Source organism: Cricetulus griseus (genome assembly GCF_003668045.3).
Source record: "Cricetulus griseus strain 17A/GY chromosome 1 unlocalized genomic scaffold, alternate assembly CriGri-PICRH-1.0 chr1_0, whole genome shotgun sequence".
In the NCBI taxonomy this organism is placed as follows: domain Eukaryota; kingdom Metazoa; phylum Chordata; class Mammalia; order Rodentia; family Cricetidae; genus Cricetulus; species Cricetulus griseus.
This window is the reverse complement of record NW_023276806.1, coordinates 248,477,201-248,501,074: the sequence shown is the minus strand read 5'-3', so window position 1 is coordinate 248,501,074 and position 23,874 is coordinate 248,477,201. Positions and strand designations below refer to the sequence as shown.

At 57.4% G+C, this 23,874-nt stretch overlaps 3 protein-coding genes across 13 annotated transcripts; 1 reads left to right on the top strand and 2 right to left on the bottom strand.

Annotated features, from left to right (window-relative positions):
• Positions 1-558: 558 nt before the first annotated feature.
• Positions 559-9,434, bottom strand: LOC113833390 (transmembrane protein 59-like). Its single transcript, XM_027394702.2, has 8 exons — positions 3,835-9,434; positions 2,854-2,998; positions 2,673-2,767; positions 2,314-2,466; positions 1,779-1,881; positions 1,467-1,581; positions 1,264-1,381; positions 559-1,152 (listed from the first exon to the last, which is right to left on the bottom strand). The coding sequence occupies exons 1-8, from the start codon at positions 3,988-3,990 to the stop codon at positions 1,024-1,026; spliced, it is 1,014 nt and encodes a 337-aa protein (XP_027250503.1). The 5' UTR covers positions 3,991-9,434; the 3' UTR covers positions 559-1,023.
• A 147-nt stretch (positions 9,435-9,581) lies between these two features.
• Crlf1 (cytokine receptor like factor 1) lies at positions 9,582-20,549 on the top strand. Of its 10 annotated transcripts, none has more exons than XM_027394700.2 (9): positions 9,582-9,735; positions 15,231-15,512; positions 15,750-15,879; positions 16,015-16,184; positions 17,472-17,629; positions 17,698-17,866; positions 19,742-19,929; positions 20,026-20,068; positions 20,271-20,549. In XM_027394700.2, the coding sequence occupies exons 1-9, from the start codon at positions 9,612-9,614 to the stop codon at positions 20,282-20,284; spliced, it is 1,278 nt and encodes a 425-aa protein (XP_027250501.1). In that variant the 5' UTR covers positions 9,582-9,611; the 3' UTR covers positions 20,285-20,549. The 10 variants fall into 10 exon arrangements, with proteins under 10 accessions (XP_027250501.1, XP_035307911.1, XP_027250497.1 ...); XM_035452020.1 differs by having other exon boundaries at positions 20,021-20,068; XM_027394696.2 differs by having other exon boundaries at positions 20,007-20,068.
• A 208-nt stretch (positions 20,550-20,757) lies between these two features.
• Rex1bd (required for excision 1-B domain containing) lies at positions 20,758-23,538 on the bottom strand. 2 transcript variants are annotated; one of them, XM_027394705.2, is made up of 5 exons: positions 23,210-23,538; positions 23,045-23,097; positions 22,294-22,498; positions 21,430-21,509; positions 20,758-20,971 (listed from the first exon to the last, which is right to left on the bottom strand). In XM_027394705.2, the coding sequence occupies exons 1-5, from the start codon at positions 23,279-23,281 to the stop codon at positions 20,899-20,901; spliced, it is 483 nt and encodes a 160-aa protein (XP_027250506.1). In that variant the 5' UTR covers positions 23,282-23,538; the 3' UTR covers positions 20,758-20,898. The 2 variants fall into 2 exon arrangements, with proteins under 2 accessions (XP_027250506.1, XP_027250505.1); XM_027394704.2 differs by having other exon boundaries at positions 23,045-23,127; positions 23,210-23,532.
• Between the last annotated feature and the right edge of the window lie 336 nt (positions 23,539-23,874).

Sequence of the window (23,874 nt, the reverse complement as noted above, 5' to 3'; positions counted from 1 at the left end):
AAGGGAAAGAGGCTCTGAAGTTGTTATGGAAACCAGGCAAGCTCCAGAGGTGAATGAAGGGCAAGCGTGGGGACTGAAGAATGGAGAGGGTACTCAGAGGTCCCCTCGGTGAGGGTCGCTGGAGGACTAGACCTGGGCTGACTAGTTAGAGTAGCCACTTTGGTAGAAAGGAAAATCATTGTTTCCCAGTACTAGGGAGTGACTGGATGTTTTGATTGCCAGTAGAGCACTATTGCAGTGAGGCCCCCTCCAGCCTGGGCACATAGTTCATGCTGCTGAGGATATACTCAAAGTCACTGAGAGAGGGCACAATGGCACAGCCCAGTTACCTCAGCACTCAGATTGAGGGGGAAATATTGACAGTTCTAAACCAGCTTGAACTACATAACAAACAAACAAACAAAACTACCAAACAAAAGCAATATAATATAGTAGGGACTCAATGGTTGAAGACTGACAGCCTAGGATCCCCTAGTGAAGGGGCAGGAGCGTGGCTGAGGTAGAGCTTCTCCCATCTCTCTGCTCAGCCAAATCCCCTAGGACAGACACAGACTGAGGCAGGCTCAACCACCGTCTTTTATTCACTTTATTTAAAGGTTTATTCCTCCTCATCTCCTCTGAGAAGGCAGTTCCCACCACTCCCTTTTTTCGGGGCTGAGTCTCCAGGGATAGAGGGAAAGGCTTTAGCAGAGGGGAACCCCTGAGACCTCAGCCCCCAAGTGAGGACACAGAGAAAGAAAAAGAAAGGCAACACAGACCAAGTTCATAGCCAGAGCATGTGAGAAAAGCCAAAGGCCAGCCCCGGAGAGAGCAAGGCAGTGGGGGCGGGGAGGCCAGATCCCACCCTCCCCAGCCAATCAGGTCCCTCTGTCTCAAGGGGACTGAAGGATGTGCTGGCAAGAGAGGGAAGGAGGATTTGGGGGGGGGTGATAGATGAGGCCAATGCTGGTCCCCATCCTGACCTTGGACTATAGGGTGCAGAATAAATGAAGGGACCCCCTGCACTTGGCAATAGGCCGAAGATTACAGCGTTGTCAAATCTAGCTTCAACTTGTAAGGCGGGGGGCTGTCCTCATAGGCAGGAGATGGGGTAGGGTAAAAAGGCCAGTATGACTCCACCAGGAGACCCTTATGTTGCTCCGCAGTCAGAGGCTGTAGGAATTGGGGCAAAAGACCCCCGTCTGACTTACCAGTTCAAGAAGGATTCCCCAGCCGGCAGCCCTAGGCTTCCTACTCCGCCCCAAGCCCCCAGGTGCTGCTCACCTGTAACTTGAGGTGCTGGCCAGGTGTGGTGACCAGGGTACAGCAACTCAGCCACAGCATGACAAGGATGGATAGGAAGAGACAGCAGAACAAGACCCACCGAGGTAGCCCCGAGCGCCTGTCCGAAGGGTAGGCACTGCTCAGCCTTCTGAGCCTCTTACAGCCATACCCAGCCCCGCCCTGCCCTACCTACAGGCACCCACCGGGACATGCAGCTGAGGAAGTCATTCTCTTGTTGGTCCTCGGGCTCCACCACAGCCTTGCTGGTCTTCACTCGGGTCTTAGCTCTCCTCACTTTGTCCAAAGGGCCTAGGGGGTCTAGAAGGTGAGGGGCCATTCAGCTCACCTGGTAAGGAGTGGAAAAGGGAGGCCAGGACTTGGGCAAGAGGATGTATAGGGCTGGAGTGGAGTTGCAAGGGACCCTGGGAAATGAACTATAAAACCTGGAGAGTGACTAGGAACCCTGGAAGACTGTGGAGCCCAAGAGACTGGTCATGGAACCATTGCAGTCTTACCCATGTGCACCTCCAGCGCCTCGGGGTGGGAGCCCTTCCAGGTCACCTCCACTCGCTGTAGTCGGCTCCCTTGGAATGCAAAGCTCTCTACCACAGGTTGGGTCTGAGCAGGGAATGAGATGTCACAGAGAGACACCCTCTGAGTCCCAGCAGGTGCATCTCAGACCCAACTGGGCTGGAGTTCATTGTTCAGGTGTCCAGGTAGCCCTACATCTCCTAGGGATCAGGTAGGAGAACACAGCCCCATGGGCCTTAAGCTCTTTGATAACCTCCAGGGATAGGAAGATGCCCAGGCCAAGGACACAAAATTGCTGACTAGCTAAGATGGTCATGTGACCCAACCAGTGGGAACCAGAGTAAACCCCTACTCAGAGCTGGTAAGACGGCTCAATAAATACAGGTGCTGGCTGACAACAGGGTTCTGTCGCTGGAACCTACATGAACAGGATGGTGAGAACAGAGTTCCTAGTGTCACCAGGATTTCACATGCCAGGAGGTGACTACTGGATGGTTCACCCTGTCACAACTTTCTCACCTGGAACACCACCACTTTCCGGTTGTCTGTCTGAAGGGAGTATGTCCAGGTGGAGGATACGAAGCCCTGGGCAGAACTCATGAGGTCGCTGCAGAGTGTGGAAAATAATTCCAGCAGGGACAGAGACCCACTGGGTGGTTCTAAAGCCGTTTTCTGGGAAGGAGAGACCCAAGACAGAAATGTCAACAGACTTATGCTGGGCAACTGGACCAAGTGGAATTAGACTAATAGCTTGGGATGTACAAAGTCAACGTCCAGCAGAGACCCCTGCCCTCCAGGGGGTTAGCTGGGAGTTCTGAGGCCCTCAAGGGGAAGAAGCTGCACAGTCTTGTCTGTTTTTGAGATGGTAGGGGGTTCACCTGCTCCAGCTGGGTCTCAGGTTCAGGGGTCTGGCCCCAGCATCCCTCACTGCAGGCCCGTTGCTCTGCTGCCTTCACATAAGCCTCAGTGCAGGCTGTGGGCCAAAAGATGGAGTCACTGGGACCACTTGCCAGGGTACCTTTGCCACAGCCCAGGAGCACCCAGCCCAGGAGGACTCACCTGCTTCGCATTCTGTCTCTGTGGCATTGGTCCTAGAGCTCCTGGCCACGAATCGGCAGATGGAGAAAAGCCGACAGCCGCGATCACAAGCACTGATGAGGACCGCCTTGTTATTAGAGGACTCTGAGGGGCCCTGTGGCTCAGGCTGGGAAGGGAGATGGGGACTCAGGCAAGGGGCCTTAGGGAAGAAGGCTGGGGTCTCCTAAAAATCCAGGAGACTGAAGTGAGGTTGTGGGGAAGTAGGGTTGTCATGCAGAGGAAGAAGACTCTTGAGAAACAGAAACCGGCTTTCTAAGCAGACTGGCTAGTGAAGGCCCTGGTAGAAGGAGGAGAGGCCTCCAGAAGTCTCCAGGGTAGAGACTGGAGGGTGGGGAGGACCCCAGAAGCCCCCAGGGTGGAGGCTGACAGGGAGGGCTGCTCAGATAGATGCAAAGAATTGTACTTTTGGGGACAGATTGGGGCAGAGCTGGCTCAAAGGTGTGAAAGGAGAGAAGGGGGTGACGGGATGGGACACCCACTAATCCTTGCACACTGGGGGAGGGGTGAGTTCCCCGTCTTCTTAGAAGCAGGTCTCAGCCTCTCTTTCCCACACTGCGTTCATCCTAGGTGTCAATTGAGCCCTCCTTGGAAGGACAGTTCTGAGACACCCCTCCCCCTTCAAGCCACCCTCATTGCAGGCACCCCCCAGCTCCTCCCCCTCCCGAAGAGCCTGCATCTAGACTCCTCACCACTTCTAGGGACTGTCTGGCTCCTATCCAAGGTTCTGGCATCCTCCCCTACTTAAGGAACCCCCATCTCAGGTCTCTCCTCCTTGCAAGGACCTTTCTCACACCGGAGGCTTCCACATCCAGACCCCTCCCCCTTCCAGGGACCCCAGCCTCCAGCATACCAAGGACGCGCATCCCCTCCCCCACCCGAGGGTCCGCCACTCAGGCCACTCCCCGTTTCCAGGGACCGAGTTCCCGGGCGCACGTCTCTTACCTGAACGGGTGGCGGGCCAGGGTGGCGCTGGCGACACCGCTGCTGGCACCTCTGCGTGTTCCCGAGCTGCGGGGCGAAGGGGTCGCGCGCTGGCGCTGGGGCAGCCGGCGACGCCAACAACAACAGCAACAGGAGCGGCAACGCTACCGCAGCCATGGCCGAGCGTGCGCAGCGCGGGCCCCGAGTGCGGGTGACGGGATGCGGGACTCGGTGTTGACGTCACTGAGCGAGGCAGCCTGGGAAGGGGGGGGCTGCGGCGAGCGGGGCGGGCAGGTGAATCTTCACCCTGGCCTGGGACACCTTGATGCTCATGACCGGGTGTCTCTGCCTGGACTTGGACCTGTCGACCAGGGTTACCAAGGAGGGCCAGGCCAGACAGGGTGACACTCAGGCAACCCAGGGATGGAGGCCAAGAGCAACCAGGCCAGGGAACAGACAGGATCCTTAATCAAGGAATTAAATGTGTGTGTGTGTGTGTGTTGGGGGAGAGGTAGATGGATCAAGGAGGAGGGAGGAGACCAGAAGGATGAAGAGGCTGAAGGCCTAGGAAGGTGGAGGCAGTGAAAGGAAGATGGGGGAGGGGAGAGGTGAAGATGGAAGGAGCGAAGGAAGATAGTGAGGGAGGAGGGGGACCATGAGGTGGTTGAGGACCAGGAGGAGGAGGGGTTAGACAAAGACTTCTAATGGAGGGAAAGGAAGTGGGACGAAGGGAGGCGCGGGGCGGGGGTCACAGGAGGACCATAGGGCTGGAGCCACAGTGGATTTGAAGCACGCGGATCACGCGTCACAGTCTGCCTGCTTCTGGGACACGAAGACTCCTAGGGAGATACCTTCCGAGCAGCGGCCTCCTCCAGGGTGGCCTCCCTCCACTCCAGCGCAGAGGCAGACTGAGGGGAACTAGAGTCTCCCTGGGACTCGGAGCCCCCTCCACCCGAGTGAGCAAGGCCTCTGGGCCGCTCACTCTTCCAGTCTGATGGGAACTGAGGCAAACCCAGCTTTCTCTCTCCAGGAGCCGAAGCGGGGGCTCTAAGCCCCACTGGCCTCGCTGGCACAGGTGCCAGCGGCCCGCGAGCCCCGTCGCCCCGCCCCAGCAGACGAGGAGGCAGCTCGTAGGGTCGCCGGGTCACACGGAGCCGCAGGTTCCGGCCGGGAGGAGGGGCTGGCGCGCCCGGGTCCCCGCCGGCCGCTCGCTTTCATCTCGGCGGCCCGGCCAGCCCCCACGTGGCTTAATCAGGCGCGGCTGTGCCTGGCGGACCTGAACATCTGGATCCCGGCGCGGCCTCTCCCCCGCCCCTCCTGGGCTGGGCCTTCCTTCCAGCGGCGCACCCCGGGCAGTCCTGCGCGCTGGGACCCCAACTAGCTCCCCAAGCTGCGCGCCGTGGCGCATGCAGGTCATCCCAGAACGCCAAAGGCTGAGGCGGGAGGATCGCTGCGAGGTCAAGGCCAGTCCCGGCTACAAAGCCAGTTCTAAGTCAGCCTGGCCCACAGTGAGACCCTAACTCAATAAAAAAAAACACAAAGCCTGTTTCCCCAATTTACAGGTGGGAAACCTGGCATCCGGACGCCTGGGCAGAGCCGGAATTCAAGTTCACACTTGTCATGTACAGAGTCCCGGGCACTTAACCCTTCCGCAATTACGGTCCTTCATTCATTTCAAACAAACACTCCTTTCAACAAAGATTTTCTTGCCACGACTTTTTTTTTTTTTTTTTTTACTTGCAAAAACCTTATAGAGTAGGGCTGTCCCCCTTCCAAATTAGGTCATTGGAACTTGGAATGGCACAGGGGATGAGCCTCGGTGACAGATACAGGAGGAGAGACGCTGCCACGGTGGAGAGAACAGGGGCTTAAGAGAAGCCGGGCCTGGCAATCTCAACAAGAAAGGCTGAAGCAGGAGGATGACCAAAAATTTGGGGCCAACCTGGGTTACACGAGACCTTGTGTGGAGTTGGGGGGCGTCGATAAACGTACAAAAGAACATCCTGTACTTCTTGTAAATGGAGAAACTGAGGCATGAAGGGTTAGGTCGCAGTCTGGAGCGCCCCAGAGCTGAAAGTAGAATTTGTTGGTTCCAGCCCCCCCTTTTCCGCTCCTGGAGGCCTCTGGGGGGAAGCGGAAGAGGACTTGACCCCGGCCCCCCAGGTGAGCCCGGTCGCCCCTCCTAGTGTTCCCGGGGGAGCTGGTCCAGGTGAGGGGCGGGCGGCCGGCGGGCGGCCTGGGTCGGATTTCAGGAAATCCGCCGACATTCCTTCGGGGCTTAAGAGGGAAAGTTGACTCGCCGCCGCCCCGCACCCCCCCACTTCCTACCCCCCGGGGCGGCGAGGCCGGGGGTGGGGGGGCGCTGTCCGCGTGAATCAGTGTACTCCCGGCGTCCGGGAAGCAGCCACCCGGGTCAGGGCGGGCCGCAGACAAGCGCCCTTTGTCCCTGGCCGCCCTCAGCACGACCCTACTGACCCCCACCCCCAAGTCGACTCAAGCCGGACAAGGCTAGGTGGCGCCGCCGCTTGCTGACATGGGGGAAACTATGGGAGGAGGGAGTGTGATGCTCCCCCAAACTGCTGACCATCCTGGGACGCAGCACCAGCCACTTGAAGTTGTAGAGGAACAAGGACCCCAGGCTTGGTGGCCCCAGAGCTCACAAGCCCAGGCTGGGACCTCCACACACCCATCTCTAGTACTTAAGTTGCAGCACACACAATAAAATTAAGGTGTGGCATCCCCAGTGTCTAGGCTGAGGCACCAGGGTGGAGAGAAAGCCTGGGGTATCCACAGGCCCCAAACCAGGCAATCAGACCCTCACTACCCCATCACCCAGAGCACTACCAGGCTGGAGCGGGGAGATGATCCTGGAGGAATGGTCGGGTCACAGGGAAGGGCATGGGGCGTAGCTCTGCCCTCCTCACTCAGTCAGACAGGGTTTGATTTCCACTGACCCTGTTGGTCTACCTCCCTCAAATCCTTGAGTGGTTCTCATCTAGGAACCCAAGGCTGAAGGAGTTGCCCTGATTTAAATCTGCCTTGCTCCTCTACAGGAGACCCCAGGGTGAAGAGTTCAGGACTATTGAAGAGCCCTTCTAGCAGCACTTCTTACATTCCCAGCCACTTCAATGACTTAGGTCAATATTTGTCAGAAGTTACACCAGGTCTAACTTCCTTTTCTGAGCAGAGAGGGCTGTACTGGGGAGGAAAGAGTTAATTCCATGGGAGCATGAGGACAGGGAGTCCTACTCCCTTGGCCCAAAGGGTAAAGGTCATCCAGAGGGCAGAGGTCAAAGACCAGAGAGGGATGTATGGCAGCTGGCATCACACAGCAAAGTGGGATGTTTGGCCTACTCTGAAACTGTGTCACCTCACTTGCTGGGGCTCTTTTCTGGCTACTTGGAGGGATGGGATTCTTTTATGACTTTTTTTAAAATTGTATTTATTGAACTTTCCTGCCCCTCACTGGGCCCAGAATGGGGTCCGGGGGCCTTCAGCTATTCGGGACTCAAAAAGCTAAGTGGCTCTAGAGTAGGCGCTTTGGTGGCCTATGCTACAAATACAGTAAGTGGGGACTCACAATAGTCACTCATGATGATGGAAGGCTTACAGAGGTCTTCCCAAAGTCACAGCCAAAACGAGCCAGGTGTTTGCCTAAACAGCCAGCGGGCTGGAGAGGAGCAGTTGGTGCGGGGACGGGGTGACAGGGTAGAGCTGTGTCTCACTCCTCTCAGAGCCCCCTCTGCCTGGGGTTAAAAGAGACAGAAGGGAGGCCCACCCAACATCCCAGGGAAGACGAAAGGCCTGGACCAGGATTGGGGAGGGGGCTCAGAATCTCAGAATGGGGTTGTGTTTTGGAACCAGGGCCAACCGGATTGCTGATGGATTGTCCGCTTGGGAAGAGGGAAAAGCGCTCATTCACGCAAGTCCCAGGTCGCTGCCTGCAGCACCTGGGCACATGGGGGAAGCTAGCCCTTTCCATCCGGGACGAGGGAAGGAGGAGCATTCAGAAAAAAATAAAATAAAGTTTTTTGCTCCCAAAGCCTCCCTGAAGCCGAGGTTCCCGCCTCCCTACCTGGCGTGGGGCAGGCGTTGTGGGGGAGCGGCGGGGATGATCCTGGAAATGTGGCCAAGATCCACTACTTCCACGTAACCCTCTAGGCCACCTGGCCACATTTCTCAGAGAGGACCTGCAGGCCTGTGGGCCGCTTCTGCACCCCATTATGTTCATCAGAGTTAAGATTTGTTTGTCTGTTTTGGGCATTTCTTCCGTATTTGATTCTTCCCATGTAAAATTCATAGTTGTCCCCAAATTATCCATTGTGCAAAAGAAGAACTGAGGTACAAAAGGCCTGGTTTGCACCCAGAAAAATGGCAGTGACTTCCTTGGTTTGTATTACCTCATTTGTCATTTGAGGCTGATTGGGGCACCTTTAAGGAAGGAGCTGAGCCTCCAAGGAACCCACCGGATGGGCAGAGCTCAGCCCTTTACTTTCTGGGAGCTGTGGCTGGGGGCTGTTACCCAACTCAACCTGTGGAGTTGAGACCACCCAGGAACTCGATTTCAAGCGCGATCTTACCAGAGACCTTGCAGGCCAGGGATCTGCCTTCTCTTCGTGGGCATCCGGATAGGGAGGGTGCAGAGGGAGATGAGACGCCAGGGTTGGGCTGGCCCGGGAGGGGTCCCTCAACCCCAAACAGTGGCCAACAAAAATAACCCAGAGAGAGAACCCAGCTCAGTCGGAGATAAGTATGCGTCGCTCGGGGCTGCCTGCGTTACCTGAAGTTGGCGGGCGGCGGCCGTTGTAGCGATTACTCACCGCGTGGCGCACCCCACCCGCGGGCCGCTGAGAGGATTTTTCCGTGGGGGGATGTGAAACGTCTTGGGAGAACTCCTTAACATCGATGCCCTTCTGGAACTAGGAATGCGGGGTTCGGTACCCGTTCCCCAAGGGACACACCTCTCCCTTGTGCCCACGCATAGGGGTTCCCTGCGCACGCCCCAAACCCAGCACTCGCAGAGGACAGGCGAGGTGGGACGGAAAGCTGGGAACTTGTTGCCTTTTATTTATTTTTTTCTGTAGGGGCCGAGGCTGCGCACCGAGAGACAGAATGAAGACTTAGGGTGGGGACCGGTGGGACCCGTGCGCCCAGGGCGTGGAACTCGGAGGCAACTTTCAAAGCCTGTGTGGAAGAGGGACTGAAAGGGAGGATGGACGGGTTCAGGAACTGCTCGGTATGTGTGTGTGTGTGGGGGGGGGGCGAACCCTAGAGGGTAAGGAGGCCCCGTAAGAGGGGTGGGGTGAGGAAGGCGGGTAGGAAAGATTTTGGTAGATTGGGAGACCATGGAAAGGCACCAGGGCTGCGAGTTGGGGACCGATGCGGAGTTTCGGGCACAGGGTCCCAGAAGACGAGGTGGGAAGCCTGGAACGGGAGGGGCTAGGGAGGGAGGTCCCATGGGCGGGTGGGGAAGGAGTTGGGGGCTTCGCGCGGGAAGATGGGGTGCTCCGGGGTGGTGGCGGGGCGGAGGCCGGCCGGGTGGAGCGCGCGGTGCCCGCGGGCGGTGGGAAGGCCGGTGCGGGGCCGGCGATCCCCCCCCAGGGGCCGGGCCGGGGGCGGGGCCGGGCGGGGCGAGCGGCGCATTAGCGCCTTGTCAATTTCGGCTGCTCAGACTTGCTCCGGCCTTCGCAGTCCGCGCCCAGCGACGTGCGGGCAGCCCCAAACCGCAGTCTGCACCCCGCAGAGTCGCCCCTGCCCCATCCCTGCGTTGCAGTCACCGCCCGCTGCGCGCCACCCCCATGCCCGCCGGTCGCCCGGGCCCCGCCGCCCAATCCGCGCGGCGGCCGCCGAGGCCGCTGTCCTCTCTGTGGTCGCCTCTGTTGCTCTGTGTCCTCGGGGTGCCTCGGGGAGGATCGGGAACCCGTGAGTACCGTGCGCCTTGCTACCCACCTCCCCAGGGAGACCAGGATCGGGCGCCCCCGGGGGCAGCCGCGGGGGAGGGAAGAGGGGGCGCCAGCGCCACCTGGACGGTCCGGGAACAAAGGAAGGCAGCCCTCGGGGCGCCCTCACCTGCGGGGCGCACGGTGCCACCACCCAGCGGCCCAGGGATACCCGGTTATGTGCCTGAGGCCTTCTTACCTGGGTCGCCTTTGCGAGGCCGTCCGGCCAGGCTCCGTTTGAGGGACATCGTATTGTCCGGGAACCCTCTTCGGGGTGTTGGGACGCCTCGGGGCGCACACGTCTGCGTCTTGGATCGCAGAGCGGAAGGGACGCCTCCCGGGCCGGGGACGCACGCTTGGGTGCATTGGGTTGGGTGCTGGCGCAGAGTGGGGTCCCCTCCCCCATGAAGTGATGAGCCCCGCGGCGAGGGTGGGGCGGTATCGGGCCCCCCTGTTCTGACCGCCTGGCGTGCGGCCCGGGGGGGGGTGTCCCCCGGGACGTGCCTCTCCGCGGGGCCGGCGCCGCCCCCTCCCCCCTGCAGCGGACCCCACGCTTTGGGACCCTCGAAGCCCCCTCCACCAGTGGGGCTTACAACCAGTCTCATTCAGGCTGCGCGCCGGGTTGAAAGCCTCCAGCTACCGAAATCTCAGTGAAAAGAAGCGAGCGCCAGCGTGTCCGGGCACCGCGGGCCCAGACTTCATTGTGTAAGGGGCACCCAGTGGGGATCAGCTGCCGAGAGAACCCTACTGTCCCTGGAGGAACTCCTGGCCTTGGGCCCCATCACCCAACGCACACACCCCCGCCAGGATACGGTCTCCACATCCAGACCCTCTCTGGGACACACCCAAAGACACACAAAAGAGCCCCACTGGCTTGTGTCCCGTCACCCTGCCCTCCGAAGCGCGCTGCAGCCCAGATGCGTATTCGCACACCATCGCGGCGCTTGCATTCCAACCTCGACACACACACACGCACACACACACACACACACACACACACACACACACACACACGCACTCGTGATCCCACATTCATTCCACAGTGGAGGCAACACCGGGGGACGCATTTGGCTGAGTGCTCTGGAGGACTTTCTTACTCTCTGTACCCCATGCAAGGGACACAGGCCACACCTCTGGGTCACCAAGCTGCGCTGCTGCTTTGGGGCTCGTAGCCTGTGCTGTTTGGCTGTGGTCATCTCCCCCCACCCCCGCGCCCGCCCCGGGAAACGGACCCACACTCCAGCTTGCCCAAGGCCTCTGGGCAGGTGATGAGGTGACCTCAGCCTGGGACCTTTCTAGGGAGCTGATACCTCTGCCAGGCTGTGGGTAGTCTTTGAATGCCACCAATAGCTCTAAGCTTTGTTTCCGAGTGAGCTGCAGAGCAACAGGCGAAGGTGGCAGGGTGGGGGTGGCGCGTGTGTTTTTTCCTTTAAGGGGAAGAGAAATTAAATAAGAGGTTCTCACACCTCTGCAATCTGTTTGTACTTACGGTGTGGTGTGCCTTAGCACCTGACTGGCCGGCCGGCGGGTCGTAAAAGTATGCAGGTACCAGCGGGACAGGAGATGGAGACCCCTGGGGGATGGCTGGGATGGAGGCCACCTTCCCGCTGGCCTTTCAGGGAATCTCACACTTTTTCCTTTTAAAACACATGGTGTTCTTTTTAATAACGGCAGCAACTCCGCGTTGGGAAAGGGGGAAAGTAGCTTGTTTAGGCCCAAGCTTTGTGAGAGGAAGGAGGGGAAGAGGGAAGGAAAAAAGAGGGTGTCTCCCTCTCCAGGGTTAGGGGGCTGCTGTCAGCTGCTTCTCTGCCAAGCTTGACATGTGTGCGCCCCATTCCCCAGTGTCTTTGGCCCATTGTTCGCGGAAGCTGAGGAGGCTGGAGTCCTCTTGTCCTGGTGCTCCAGGGTGCCAGTCCTGTGCTTCACCCATTCTCACCCGGGAGACCGTCTTGGGATCCGGAAAAAGGGTGCCAGGTGTACCGAGTACTGCTGGAGGGAGTGGGAGAGGGCTGCACCCTGTTGCCCTCAGGAGAAAGCTTGGGCTGTCCTGTCCAGGCTGGCTTGGCCTTGCTCAACCCTACCCCCCCCCCAGCCCCGAAGGGCAGCTGCAGCTGCCGGCAAATCCAGGCCAGGCGGGTGTGGTAAAAGGGCAGTACCCCCGCCAGGACCCCCCAGAGAGTCCCCTTCCTGGCCAGACGAAGGCCAGGGAGGAAGAGAGGAGTGTGAGTATAACCCAGGAGTGCAGACAGTGGGGTCCCGGGTCCGGGCAGTGCTTCCCACCCTGATGAGGGGGCGCCCAGGCAGGAAGCGGTGGGTGGGCTGGGGTAGAGACGCTGGCACGCCCCAGTTCATGCCGAAGGAATTCTGAATTAGCGGGCGGCTGGCTGCCTGGGACCTCCGGGGCGGCCCCCTGGCCCCCGCCTCCTCTACTCTGGCCTGCTCCACCGGCTCCTTCGCACGGACGCCGAGACCTCCGGCGAGCCCTGGGCCAAGCCCCAAATGCAACTCCAGCAAGACCCGCCTCCTCCCAAGGCCAAGTTTGCCCAGGAGAAATCGTGCAGAGCTGGGCCCAGAACCATGTCAGTGCCACCTCACCCATCTGGGGCATGAGGGACCGTCCAGGGCTGCAGTTTAGCTTACTGGGAGCCTGGGGGTGGTGTGGTGATGGTGATGGAGCCTCTGTTCTCCCAGCCGCTTGGGGAATCCTTTTTAAAAACGCAAGTCTCATCCACTCTGACACCACCCACCGCCAAGCCTGGGAGTCAGTTTTCCTTCCTAGATGTTGAGAGCCCTGCAGCCTTTCCTAACCTTTCCCTTCGCTTCTGCCCCAGGGCCTTTGCACACGCATGCAGGCCTCCTTGCCAAATGTGGGTACACTGACTCATCCGCCTTTGCCTCTTGCTTAACTCTGGTCCCAGGGCTTCAAGCACATAAGGCTACGGCCCAACTCACTCTTACTTTTTCTTTTCCTCTTTCCTCCCCCCTCTCTTTTCTGTTTCTGTGACATTATTATTTGGGGGCGTGTTTCAAGACAGGGTCTCTCTGTAGCCCTGGCTGTCCCAGAACTTGCTCTGTAAACCAGGCTGGCCTTGAACTCAGATACTCTGCCTCTGCCACCACACCCAGCAAGGTTTCTCTGCATAACCACCCTGGCTGTCCTGGAATTCACTCTGGAGACCAGGCTGGCCTCGAACTCACAGAGATTCACCTGTCTCTGCCTCCTGAGTGTTGGAATTAAAGGCGTGCACTACCACCACCCAGCCTTTATTCTGCCTTTATTCCCATGGTGACCTCAGTTCCTGGCATACTATAGACTGTGAATGAATGAATGAAACTTCAGTTTTCCCATACTAAGTGAAGAAGAGGTCTCAGAGAAGTGAATTGAGTTAGGTTTCCAGACAAGCCAGAAACACTTGAACCCAGGGACAGTCTGGCTTATCAGCCTCAGGGAGGCTCCCTGTGAAACTCCCCACACACCTCCCACCATCCTGCATGGCTGTTATCAGGATGGCCACAGGCCAGGCAAGGAAACTGACTCAGAGGGGTTTGGAATATATTCCCTTCCCCATCCCCGAAGCCTTGCTGTCCCTGCTGAGGTTCCAGCCTATGAGTAGAACAGCTGTGGGTGGCCCTAAGGGAGGGTAGAAAGGCAGAGACTGGAGGTTCCAGGGTTGGTCACGACATGATTGAGGTCAGTTCTTAAGGAGCATCACAGTGGCCTCCTTCCTTCGACCTTGTGGAATGAGAAGACTGCAAAGTGAAGAGTCTGGTGGGGTGCTTGGGAGTGGGGGTGGGCCAGCTATGGTGGCAGCCGGTGGCAGAGTTGTGGAGGGCCTCACATGTGTGCTTCTGTGGTGGTCCCTTCTCTCATGGCCCAGAACATAGAGACTTGGGTTTGCACAGCCTCAGCATGTGTGCTGGGACCTGAGCCAGGCACAGAGTGAAAATGAAGGCTCCTTCCCTCGGCTTGCCCTTCAAGGTTCATCCAGCATGACTCAAGGTCTCCTCCTCCTGTGACAGGGTCTCACCATGTAGCACAGGTGGCACAGGCTAGCATTAAATTTGTGATCCCCTACCTTGTCTTGTGTGACCTGGGTTGACAGACATGTGCCAGGTTAGAGCTTTCCTGCCTAAATGTGCTCACTTTGCAGTAATGCATGTGAGGGCTGGGGGGATGGAGAAAGGAGGCGGTTGGAAGGAAGTGGGTAAGCCAGGTCATGCCTGCGTGTTCATGTGTGATCCCAGAACTCTGGAGGCTGAGGCAGGAGGAGGAGGATGGCAAGTTTCAAGACAGCCTAGTTAGCATAGTGAGACCCTATCTCCAAAAGAAAAAGAAAAAGGGAGAAACAAATCTTTATGGTGAGATTGCTCAGAGGTTAAAGGCATTTGCCTCCTGACATGAATCCTACCCCTGGGACTGCAAGGTGGAAGGAGTGGGCAGCCCCCAGAAGCTGACTTCCACAATGCTCTATGCTGCCTGTGCACACAGGGAGCTGCGCACACAGGGAGCTGCGCACACAGGGAGCTGCAGTCAATTAATAGAAAAGACTTATTGTGATCTGAGTAGGCATTTATGACTTAACTTTTTAAAAACATTATCTTTTGATGTTTTAGTGTGTCATGGAAGTAGACTTTTTTTTTTTTTTTTTGATTTGGTTTTTCCAAGACAGTTTGTCAGTATAGCCAAGCTGTCCTGGAGCTTGCTCTGTAAACCACGTTAGCCTCAAACTCAGATACCTGTCTGCCTCTGCCTCCTGAGTGCTGGAATTGAAGATGTGCACCACCACCACCACCCTGTGGGAGTGCACACTTTTAACCCTAGCACTTGGGAGGCAGAGGCAGACAGATGTTTGTGAGTTTGAGGCCAGCCTACTCTACATAGTGAGTTCCAGGTTCAGATCAGCCAAGGATATACAGTAGACCCTGTTCTCCTCACCCCCCCCCCCCCCCGCAAAAGAAATCCCCAAATTAACTTGTGTATGTCATAGCATGTAAAAAGTCAGAGGACAACTTGTGGGAATTGGTTCTCTTCCCTCTACAATATAAGTCCTAGGTTCAAACTCAGGTCCTCAGGCTTAGCAGCAATCACTTTTATCCACTGAATTATTTCACTGGCCCCATTGATTGATGGGTTGATTTTTGTGCCCACCACAGCTCTAGTGGGCACAAATCCACTGTGCACCCAAAAGTTATCTTGCACTTCTGATTCCCCTGCCTCCACCTCCAAGGGCTGCAGTGATGAGCGATCGGCCTGGGACTGGGAAGGTGCTGGTCTGTGGTGGGCATCTCAGAGCTGGCTTTGGCTGTGACTTCATTGCCTTAGCTGCAATGGGCACTTAGGCCTCATTGCTTCTGTTTATCTGTAAAATGGGTGAATATTAGTACCTCCCCAAGAGGTGCTAATCGTGGATGTCCTGGAGGATGAGGGATTTGTGGTGGGTCCACCCATGCCTGACAGGTGTCTTCCTTTGACCCTAGACACAGCTGTAATCAGCCCCCAGGACCCCACTCTTCTCATCGGCTCTTCCCTGCAAGCTACCTGCTCTATACATGGAGACACACCTGGGGCCACCGCTGAGGGTCTCTATTGGACCCTCAATGGGCGCCGCCTGCCCTCGGAGCTGTCCCATCTACTTAACACCTCTACCCTGGCCCTGGCCCTGGCCAACCTCAATGGGTCCAGGCAGCAGTCAGGGGACAACCTGGTGTGTCATGCCCGGGACGGCAGCATTCTGGCTGGCTCCTGCCTCTATGTTGGCCGTAAGTAGGGCCCCAGGACACCCAGGGATAGGTCTTGGGGAGCAATGACAAATTTGGAGAGTAGAGTAAGGTTCTTCTCTTGTGGGGCGGAGTCATAGGTAGACTCGGTTGGCAATGAGTTTGTTTGTAGGCATGGTCACACCCAGGACAGGCACTGCATTTCTGGGGACAGCTGTGATTCCACTCTTCAGTGTGTACCCAGCTGCTTTGAAAAGCTCTGTCACCTTTTTCTCACAGTCCCCCCTGAGAAGCCCTTCAACATCAGCTGCTGGTCTCGGAACATGAAGGACCTCACTTGCCGCTGGACACCAGGCGCACACGGGGATACATTCTTACACACCAACTACTCCCTCAAATACAAGCTAAGGTCAGTGCCCAGCCCAGCCTTGCTGTGTGACTTCAGGCAGATACTTGTCTTCTCTGATCAAATATGCTCCTGTTGAACCTCTGAGGCTGAAGAAACCAGGTCTAAAGACTAAAAAGGGACTCCCCGCCTCCACAGGTGGTATGGTCAGGACAACACATGTGAGGACTACCACACTGTGGGTCCTCATTCCTGCCACATCCCCAAAGACCTGGCCCTCTTCACTCCCTATGAGATCTGGGTGGAAGCCACCAATCGTCTGGGCTCAGCTCGATCTGATGTGCTGACATTGGACGTCCTGGACGTGGGTGAGCCCCCAGTGCCTGTCCACCTGGTTTTCTGGCCCAGGCCCAATAAGGGCCTTCCCCCAAGATTGTTGATTCTTCTAGAAGTCTGACCCCCAGCTATGGTAGTTGCAGGATGGTGGGTGTCCACAACTCAATGCAAAGACCTTCCCCCCAAGACAGGCAAGATCCCCCCACTCTGCAGAAAACACCTGGCCTGATTACCCTCCCTCTCAGCAGCCCAGGTGTTCAGGAGGGAGTCCTGGGGGATCCAGGAGAGGGCGCCCAGGTCGGAGGCGCCCCAGGAAGCCGAGGCCGGGAGCTGGGGGGTGAGGGTGGGAGGCAGGAAGTGGATGATCCCTGAGCAGAATTGGGCCTAATCTAATTAGGGTGTTCCCAGCCCAGAGCAGCCTGGGCCATTTAACCCTTTCAGTGCCTCACTGAGGACTCCAGGAGACATCAGCTTATATTCTCTCCATGGTCCCCCAGAAGGGTTCCTGAGTGCTCCTGGCTTGTTCCTATACCCCCAGTCCACTTGTCTCTTGGCACCCTGAAGTGCCATCTAACCCTTGGTTGTGCCTGATGGCTGGCAGAGCTGCCCCACTGGGGCTCTTGATAATGTACAGGGTAACAGAAGTAGGCATGAGGTGGGGTGCCTAGGGATGGAGTCAAATAGCACCCAACACTTGTCATCCAGGTCTTAAGGAGGCCCAGGAGAAAGGTCATGATTATTGAGGTCAGTCTGGGTTGCATAGTGAGACCCTGGCTCAAAACACAGACAGTAGCTTTTGCAGTCAGCTAGTGACTTGATACCCACAATGGAACTCAGGGCCTTACAGATGCAGGGTGATGCTCACAGGTGCTGTTTAGTGAGGCCTCTGCTACTAAACTCCAGCCCCTGAGGACAGGACTGTGTGTCTTCCATCAGAGACAGTAATGGGGTTATCAGCTCACATTAACTGCTGCTGGCGGTTTCTGGAATAGTAAATGACAGTGGTCTGTCAGGCCTGAGTGAGTAGACAGCAGGTGGGGGTCTGGCAAATGCAGGCAGGTGCTACAGGAGCCACTGAAGCCTGGATCACACCACTGGGAGGATCTGTCTCTAGACAATTCTCACCAAGCATAGTCCTCAGGGCTGGAACTAGTTGTACGTCTTTAATTCCAGCACTGGGGAGGCAGAGGCAGAGGATCTCTGAGTTCAAGGCCAGCCTGATACATATAGCGAACTCCAGGTCAGTTAGGATAGTGAGGCCTTTTCTCAAAAACAACAACAAAAAACATCTCCAGTGACCAGGCCTGCTCCACCTCCAGTGACCACGGACCCCCCACCCGATGTGCACGTGAGCCGTGTTGGGGGCCTGGAGGACCAGCTGAGCGTCCGCTGGGTTTCACCACCTGCCCTCAAGGACTTCCTCTTCCAAGCCAAGTACCAGATCCGCTACCGCGTGGAGGACAGCGTGGACTGGAAGGTGCCCGTCCCGCCCCGGGCCCGCCCCTGACCCCGCCCCCCTCATCTGACTCCTCCCTCACCGTGCAGGTGGTGGATGATGTCAGCAACCAGACCTCCTGCCGCCTTGCGGGCCTGAAGCCCGGTACTGTATACTTTGTCCAAGTGCGTTGTAATCCATTTGGGATCTACGGGTCGAAAAAGGCGGGAATCTGGAGCGAGTGGAGCCACCCCACCGCTGCCTCCACCCCTCGAAGTGGTGAGCACCTCTCCAGGGCTTGCCCCGCGGGAACCCCAATCCCCCCACCTCTTTTATTTTGACACAGGGTCTCAGATAGCCCAGGCTGGTCTTGAACTCTCTAGTAGCCAAGAGTGACCTCGAACTCATTCTCCTGTCTCTGCTTCCAGACAGAGTGCTGGGATGACAGGCAAACCACCACACTCATGAGACTAGCCCTGTCACACTTCTGGCTCCAGATTCTGTTTAGCATGTCAGTTGGTGAGGGGTGAACAGGAGTGTGATCTATTGTAACAAAACTGAAAGCAGACTGTTTTCATCCAAATATCCTGGAGTTTCAAGAAAAGTACTTTATATAAAATAGAACATTACAGCCAATTACTGCATGGTCCTACTGCAGAGGATAGCACCTTTTGTCCCACACTGATAGACCACAGTGCCACTCCTCCCACCCTTGATGTCTGGTATCTTCTTCCTCAGCCACGAGTCCCTTTCATAAGGTGGCGAGGGCCTGAAGTCGACTTCCACTTTCTGAGCCCCTGGACGTGCTGTTCCCTTCTATGAAACATGTTGCCTGAAATGTCTGTCCTCAGTTTCTCTTATCTGTCCAAGGCTAGTGCTAGTGCTCCCCTTAGTATTTTCAGGCAGTAGAGGAGAAGGATCCCACACCCCCCACACTTCCATTGGTTCCCTACGAGGGAGAGAATGCTTTTTGTCCCATGAAGACACTGAAACTCCGAAGTCACACAGACATACAGTCAGTTTAGTGATGATGAGATAATGGGGAAACTGAGTCCCCGCGAAGAGTCCTAGAGGAAGAGAGGGTCAGAATCAGCTCCAGAAAGCTCTCCAACCCCCATCCGGGCCTCTCCAGGTTCTGGGCTGGGCGGGAGTGAACGCGGTCGGGAGGGGCCAGGGCCTTGGAGCTTTGGCCCTTGCTCGTGCCCAGCACCTGCGATTCTTGCACGGGAGCCAGGAGGCGGCTGTGTCCGCCCGGGAGACTGGGGAGGCCGGGGTTAGGGTGCGGGGGGAGGCAAGCAGGGGCTGTGGGGGCCGAGGCCGTGCCAGGGCCTGTCAGCGAGTCCCCAGTTTTATTTATGACGTGAAGCCGATGTCCTTATCCTCTGGCCTGCTGGAGCATGGCTGCGCCTGAGGGATGGACCCAGGGGCTGGCCTCCCACCTGGAGCCTCCCAGCCCACTCCATGTCACACCCGATCATTTTCTCAGGCTTATCTTGGGGATCCGCCCCTTGGGCTGTTGTGCCTTCTTCGTGAGCCTGTGTGCCACAGCCCACATGTGAAGGTCAGAGGATAACTTTTGTGAGTAGGCTCCTCCCATCACGTAGGATCAGGGCTGGTGGCAAGCGCAATCAGCAACTGAGCCATCTCACCAGCGTCCCCCTCCCTGTGTCTGTCTGTCTGTCTCTCCTCCTCTGTCTGTCTCACCTCCTCTGTTAGTTACAGGTAACCCAAACTTTTTTTTTTTTTTTTTAATCTCGCCCCAGTTCTGCCTCAGCCTACCAAGTGCTGGCATGAAGGCTTGTGCCACCATGCTTGGGGGAGGGCCCTCTCTCCCAGTGAGTGGAGGTACAGCCCAGGACTTCTGCCTTCCTATTTTTATCTTGATCGACCCCACCTGGTTTCCATCGTTTCCCTTTCCTTTCATTTTTTTCATTTCCGACCGAATACCCGGTTTTGCCTCCCACTGACTTGATCCTCCTTGCCGATCTCCATGGTTGTGGCATCTCCATCCCGCTGGGTGACGCGGGGGTCCACACCTGACGCCGCCCCCCCCCAACTTGCTCCCGGCTGCAGATCTGGTATGGGAGGCCGCGGTTCCGCCCGCGTGTGCCCCCTGCCGGCTGCACTCCGACACTACCGCTCCACTCTCTTTAGAGCGCCCGGGCCCGGGCGGCGGGGTGTGCGAGCCGCGGGGCGGCGAGCCCAGCTCGGGCCCGGTGCGGCGCGAGCTCAAGCAGTTCCTCGGCTGGCTGAAGAAGCACGCATACTGCTCGAACCTCAGCTTCCGCCTGTACGACCAGTGGCGTGCTTGGATGCAGAAGTCACACAAGACTCGAAACCAGGTAGGAAAGTGGAGGCTCGCCTGGGGTTGTGGAAGCTGAAGAGGAGTGTCCAGGCGTGCAGCCTCCACGACATCAAGCTCTTCTTTCCAAGCACAGGACGAGGGGATCCTGCCCTCGGGCAGACGGGGCACGGCGAGAGGTAAGGGGGTCCTGGTGGGTGGGGGTTGGGGCAGTCTAGAAGAGGCCTTCCCACCTTCAGGTTGCTCAAATGGGAGCTCTCTTCTCATTACTTAGCATGTATGAGCACCTACTGCATACCAGCATCCAGGCAAACCCTTTAGTGCATGATCACCAAGGTGCAGAGGGACACAGGGTTAATGTGGCCTCTTTTCTGCTCCCAGGTCCTGCCGGATAAACTATAAAGGACAGGCTATCCTCCTGCAGCTTGCAGAACTGGAGGTTTGCCCCAACTAGGGCCCCTCTGAACTATCACTTCGGGGGAACCAGAGAAACGTCACCAAGGGCTGGGGCAGGCACAGTGAGCTCCCACAGCCACAGAAATGGTCCGCATGATGGGTCAACCTTGGGTGTTTCCCAATGTGGGTAGCGTTGGAGTAATGACTTCGGTTACCCAGAGTCCTCCAAGAGTCCTAAATAAATGAGCTGTTCAGGTCCTCTGATGTGAGTGTGTTTGAGGCCTATGTAGTCTGGGGGATTGTAGCATCCTCCACCTCCACACCAGTCCTGTTCTCCAGGACACTAGAATACATGTACTAAACTCTTTGGGGGGGGGGGTCCTACTACCTGCTCTCCCTGTTCCTCTGGGGAATGCTCCCCACCCCCCATTGCCAGAGCCCATACCCCAAGATACAGAGATGATGAGAAAGCTGCAGAGGGAGAATTCTTTATTTCGTGAGGAGCATTGGAGGGCAGCCTGGAGGGGCACGACCTCAGCCAGCTGGCGATCAGGGCTGGGCTGGACGCCATGGGCCTCTTTCCCATCTTCCTCTGGTCCCTGGGGAGCCGCCCTCACTCTGCAGATTCGGCATCAAACCTGAGTTCCTGCAGAACCTCGCTGATCGCCTCCATGGTTTTAATTACCCTACAAGAGCGGATGGAAACTATAAATAAAACCCAGATGGGGTGAATTAGCTGAGCCGCACAGCAAGCGGGGAGGGGGACTATGGCAAGCCCCGGGCCCTCCTGCCTGCCGCCAAACCTCAAGCCCAGCCTGGGAGCATGCCCAGGAGGCGGGGTGGTTTAGTGGGTCACAGTGGGCTCATGGGAAAAGGCTGTGGCGGGGGAGGGGTGCTTGCCACCAAGAGGCTGGGATGTGTGTGCATGCCTGCCTGTGCCTAGAGACCTGTGATACAACTGCAGGGGCTCACACAGGAGCCATGTTCAAACTCCTAAAAGCAGGGAAACTGCACACCCTGGGAAGCATGCATCTAGGAGCACCAGTGTGCAAATCAGAGTGCCCTCTTCAGCTGGGTGGGTCAGCCCTGAGCGGCCGTGTGGTGCCAATCTAAGGTGCCAGGCTAAGGGGCCCACAGGGCTCACTTTATTTTCAGCTGGTGCAACTTTTCAGGGTCCTCCTGTTCTGACACTCCTGGTGTCCCCATCACCTGCAGCAGCGCCACCTGGAGGAGAAAATGGGAGTCACACGACAAAAGCCACATTGCCCTTTCTCAGCTTATCAAGCAGAGGGAAATCAGACCAAGAGTGGAGCTTGAGTGTGTGGGGAGTGTGGGTTGCTTTTAGGGTCCTCCTGTGGAAGGGCAGTACAGAAAATAAACATAGTTGGAAAAGCCAGGGATGCATGGTAGGTATGGTCCCACCTCAGAGACGGGACAGGGCATCATAGTTCCAGGAAGGAAATAAATCTGGGAAATAAATCAAGGCAGGGTTTGGGGTTCTGTACTACAAATTCCAGACAAAGCAATGTGGGCGTGGCTTCCAGTGGTCGAACCCTTTCCCCTCTAGGATTGGCTGTAAGGTCAGGGTAGGTGGAGCCTTGGGATATGGGTCAAGGACCTAGGAGGTTGTGCAAAACAGCACAGGACATGACTGGGGGCGTGGTTTGGGAGAAGCGGGGTGTGGCCCGCAAGCCTCTTCTCAGAGGTTGTGTCTGAGGTTATTTGTGGAGGATGTAGCTTGTGGGTCACAACAGTGATAACCCAGAGGTGGAGTGGAAAGAGACAGCCACAGTGGGCGGGATGTCGGGGCCATGGGGTTCTTGGGAGAGCTTTTCCAGAGGGACTGGATTAGGCAGAATCTGGGAGGGAACTGTAGGCAAACAGGAGACAGCAGCGGGAGAGGACCCAAATGCACCAAGGTGTGAAAGCAGAGAGAAGAAGTGGTTGGGTGGCCTGGAATGGGTTGTGGCTCATGCCCGGCCCCGAAGCAGAGAGGTGGTGGTCTTACCGTGGCCAGGCGCGTCTGTTCCAGGTCCTGCAGGCTGCGCACGTGGCGAGCGAGCACCGGCTGCGCACGAGGCCCCGCTAGTTCCGCTTCCACTGCCAGTACCTCCCGAGAGGCAGCGGCGAAGGCCTGGGTCACCTCGTGCACGACACTCCGATAACTCGGGAAGTCGTGGTGCTGGCCGCTGAGCAGGTACTGGCGGTGAGCTCTGCGGCAGGTGGGGAGAACGCTGAGCTCACGCCCCTGACTCACAGACCACATTCCCTGCTCCAGCCACCTGGAAAATCCACCCAACTCGAAGAGCCAAACCTGAACCCCACAGACTGCAGAGAGCCTAGAAATGGCCAATCTCTGCATTCTGAGAAGAAGGGGTGCTCCGGCTGCGGGCCACACCCCGCTTCTCCCAAACCCAGCCCTGTTCTACTCTGCGTTGCTACTCCTGGTCACGCCCCGAGTTCCACCCAACTCTTCAGGTGGACTCTTTCCCTTCCACTTTTCAGAGCCTCCCACCCATGGCTCTGCCCGGCCCTGCTCTGGGCTGCACCAAGCCACTCCCAGTGTCTCGGACCAGACTTCTGTGGCCTCTCAACCTCCTCCAACCAGGTCCATCACCCGATCCAGCCACGGCCCCAGACCTGACAGTCAGCCACACTCCCAGACCAACTCGGTCTTCACAGTCCTGCCCGGAGCGGCTACCCCAGGTCGCGCTCTGGCGAGCTCTCCCAGGTCCTGCCCCCTCCTCCTCCCGGCTTACTGGTCCAGGCGGCGGAAGGCCTGCGCGCGTTCATTCTGCAGCTGCTGGATCCTCTGTACCAACGTGGAGATCGGGGCGTCTCTCTATGAGGGCGTGGGGCCATGAAGCCGGCTCCCCAAGCCCATCCCGCCACCCCACACCCCTCCTGCCCGCGCCTGGGCTCACCCAGGCCCACGCCGGCTCCGTAGATGCGGGAGCGTCCACAGCAGCCGGCACCTCTGCCGTGGCGGTGAGCATGACTGCGCAGTCCGCCGGCGTTTGGGAACTGCCGCAGCACCCCCTGCCGACCCGGAGGTCCTTGACGGTGGCCCACGCATCTGGCACTTTTGAACTGTGTGCTATATTCCTTGACTCTGTGCATCCGCAGACCCTGGCCACACGTAGGTCAAATAGGGTCACAATCGTAATGTAAAGTAACAGGAGCGCCGGGCGTTGGGCGTTGGTGGCACACGCCTTAAATCCCAGCGCTCGGGAGGCAGGACGATCTCTGTGAGTTCAAGGCCAGCCTGGTCTCCAGAGCGAGTGCCAGGATAGGCTCCAAAGCTACACAGAGAAACCCTGGCTCGAAAAACCAAAAAAAAAAACAAAAAAAAAACAACAACAAAAAACAAAAAACCAAAAAAAAAAAAAACAAATATAGCCGAGCACGCCTTTAATCCGGAAGCAAAGGCAGGCAGATCTCTGTGAGGTGAAGACCAGCCTGGTCTACAAAAGTTAGTTCAAGGACAGCCTCCAAAGCCACAGAGAAACCACCTCAAAAACAAAACAAAAAGCCCCAAAATAATTCTGCATGGGTGATGGTAACAAAATGTAGCTGGGAGCACTTAAGA

Bases quoted from the DNA above. Each gene is read 5' to 3' on its own strand.
- LOC113833390 (XM_027394702.2), bottom strand. From the start codon at position 3,990: ATGGCTGCGGTAGCGTTGCCGCTCCTGTTGCTGTTGTTGTTGGCGTCG. The intron at 1,882-2,313 runs GTGAGAAAGTTG...TTCCCTGCTCAG, and splicing joins GGAAAGTGGTGGTGTTCCAG to ACCCAACCTGTGGTAGAGAG. The intron at 1,153-1,263 runs GTGAGCAGCACC...CAATTCCTACAG, and splicing joins GCCAGCACCTCAAGTTACAG to CCTCTGACTGCGGAGCAACA.
- Crlf1 (XM_035452015.1), top strand. From the start codon at position 9,612: ATGCCCGCCGGTCGCCCGGGCCCCGCCGCCCAATCCGCGCGGCGGCCG. The intron at 17,630-17,697 runs GTGCCCGTCCCG...CTCACCGTGCAG, and splicing joins AGGACAGCGTGGACTGGAAG to GTGGTGGATGATGTCAGCAA. The intron at 17,867-19,660 runs GTGAGCACCTCT...TCCCGGCTGCAG, and splicing joins TGCCTCCACCCCTCGAAGTG to ATCTGGTATGGGAGGCCGCG.
- Rex1bd (XM_027394704.2), bottom strand. From the start codon at position 23,281: ATGCTCACCGCCACGGCAGAGGTGCCGGCTGCTGTGGACGCTCCCGCA. The intron at 22,499-23,044 runs GTAAGCCGGGAG...CACCTGCCGCAG, and splicing joins GCCTTCCGCCGCCTGGACCA to AGCTCACCGCCAGTACCTGC. The intron at 21,510-22,293 runs GTAAGACCACCA...TTTCTCCTCCAG, and splicing joins AACAGACGCGCCTGGCCACG to GTGGCGCTGCTGCAGGTGAT.